General features: G+C 43.2%; 1 protein-coding gene across 1 annotated transcript in view; it reads right to left on the bottom strand.

The window, feature by feature from the left end:
- The window catches only part of LOC118340172 (DNA-binding protein SATB2-like), a 25,836-nt gene that overhangs the window by 4,313 nt on the left and 20,732 nt on the right, over positions 1-791 (bottom strand). Inside the window, exon 6 of the mRNA XM_035678044.1 lies at positions 140-331. Coding sequence (XP_035533937.1) covers positions 140-331 — 192 coding nt within the window. The remainder of the gene's footprint in view (positions 1-139; positions 332-791) is intronic.

Raw genomic sequence — 791 nt, 5'->3', positions numbered from 1 at the left:
TTCACAAGAATGGGACGGATGGACAGACAACACAAATACATATAGCCTACAGCGATCACTGGCAGTGAGCCATATAAGCAAGCTTTCTGGTACACTCCAGGAGAGCATGAAATCCCGGCTACTGGCTGCATGTTTGTACCTGTTGGTCTGGGATGTGCAGGACAGTGTGGAGTCTCTCGCTGTGCTGCTGCCTCGACTCTTCCTCGTAGACCTGGTCTCTGTCCGCCTGCTGTAACCCCAGGAACCTCCTGATGGTGCACAGGTTCTCCCACAGTGTGCGGTTCTCGGGGCTCGGGCTCTCTTTCCACCTGAGCAGCTCACACAGCCAACCCTGCAGGATAGACACGAGTGAAAGGTCAGCAAATTAATTTCATGTTTCATTTTTTCTTTATCTAACAATTTAACTTTTTAGCAAGATGTCCTTCATTTCTGGTGAGTTCTTCTGGATAGAGGATTAAAACAAACATGAGCTGTGTTTTAGAACCTTTCTGTGGCAGATTTTATGGGACAGAAGTTATTTGTTTGCATTGTAATCTAATAAGACACTAAAGACGACTTTTAAGCCCATGTGGGCTGAATGCTTTTATGAGTATGACACAATGGTGGAAGTCACATGATACTAAACTTGACCACTTTAACAAAATGTTAGCCGCAAGATTTTGTATTTAACAGGAAATAACAGCCAAATAATGCTGGGAAACACTGCCTGCTGTAGGCCTGAATACTCCCAGATGTGAGTATTAACATGTGTTATGATTTTCTATTTATTTGTTAAGTTATTTTTTTGGCCT

The sequence above is a fragment of the Morone saxatilis genome, unplaced genomic scaffold (assembly GCF_004916995.1).
Source record: "Morone saxatilis isolate NCDOM2014 unplaced genomic scaffold, NCSU_SB_2.0 Contig6, whole genome shotgun sequence".
In the NCBI taxonomy this organism is placed as follows: domain Eukaryota; kingdom Metazoa; phylum Chordata; class Actinopteri; family Moronidae; genus Morone; species Morone saxatilis.
The sequence above is the reverse complement of the archived record's forward strand: the minus strand, read 5'-3'. Positions and strand labels throughout refer to the sequence as shown.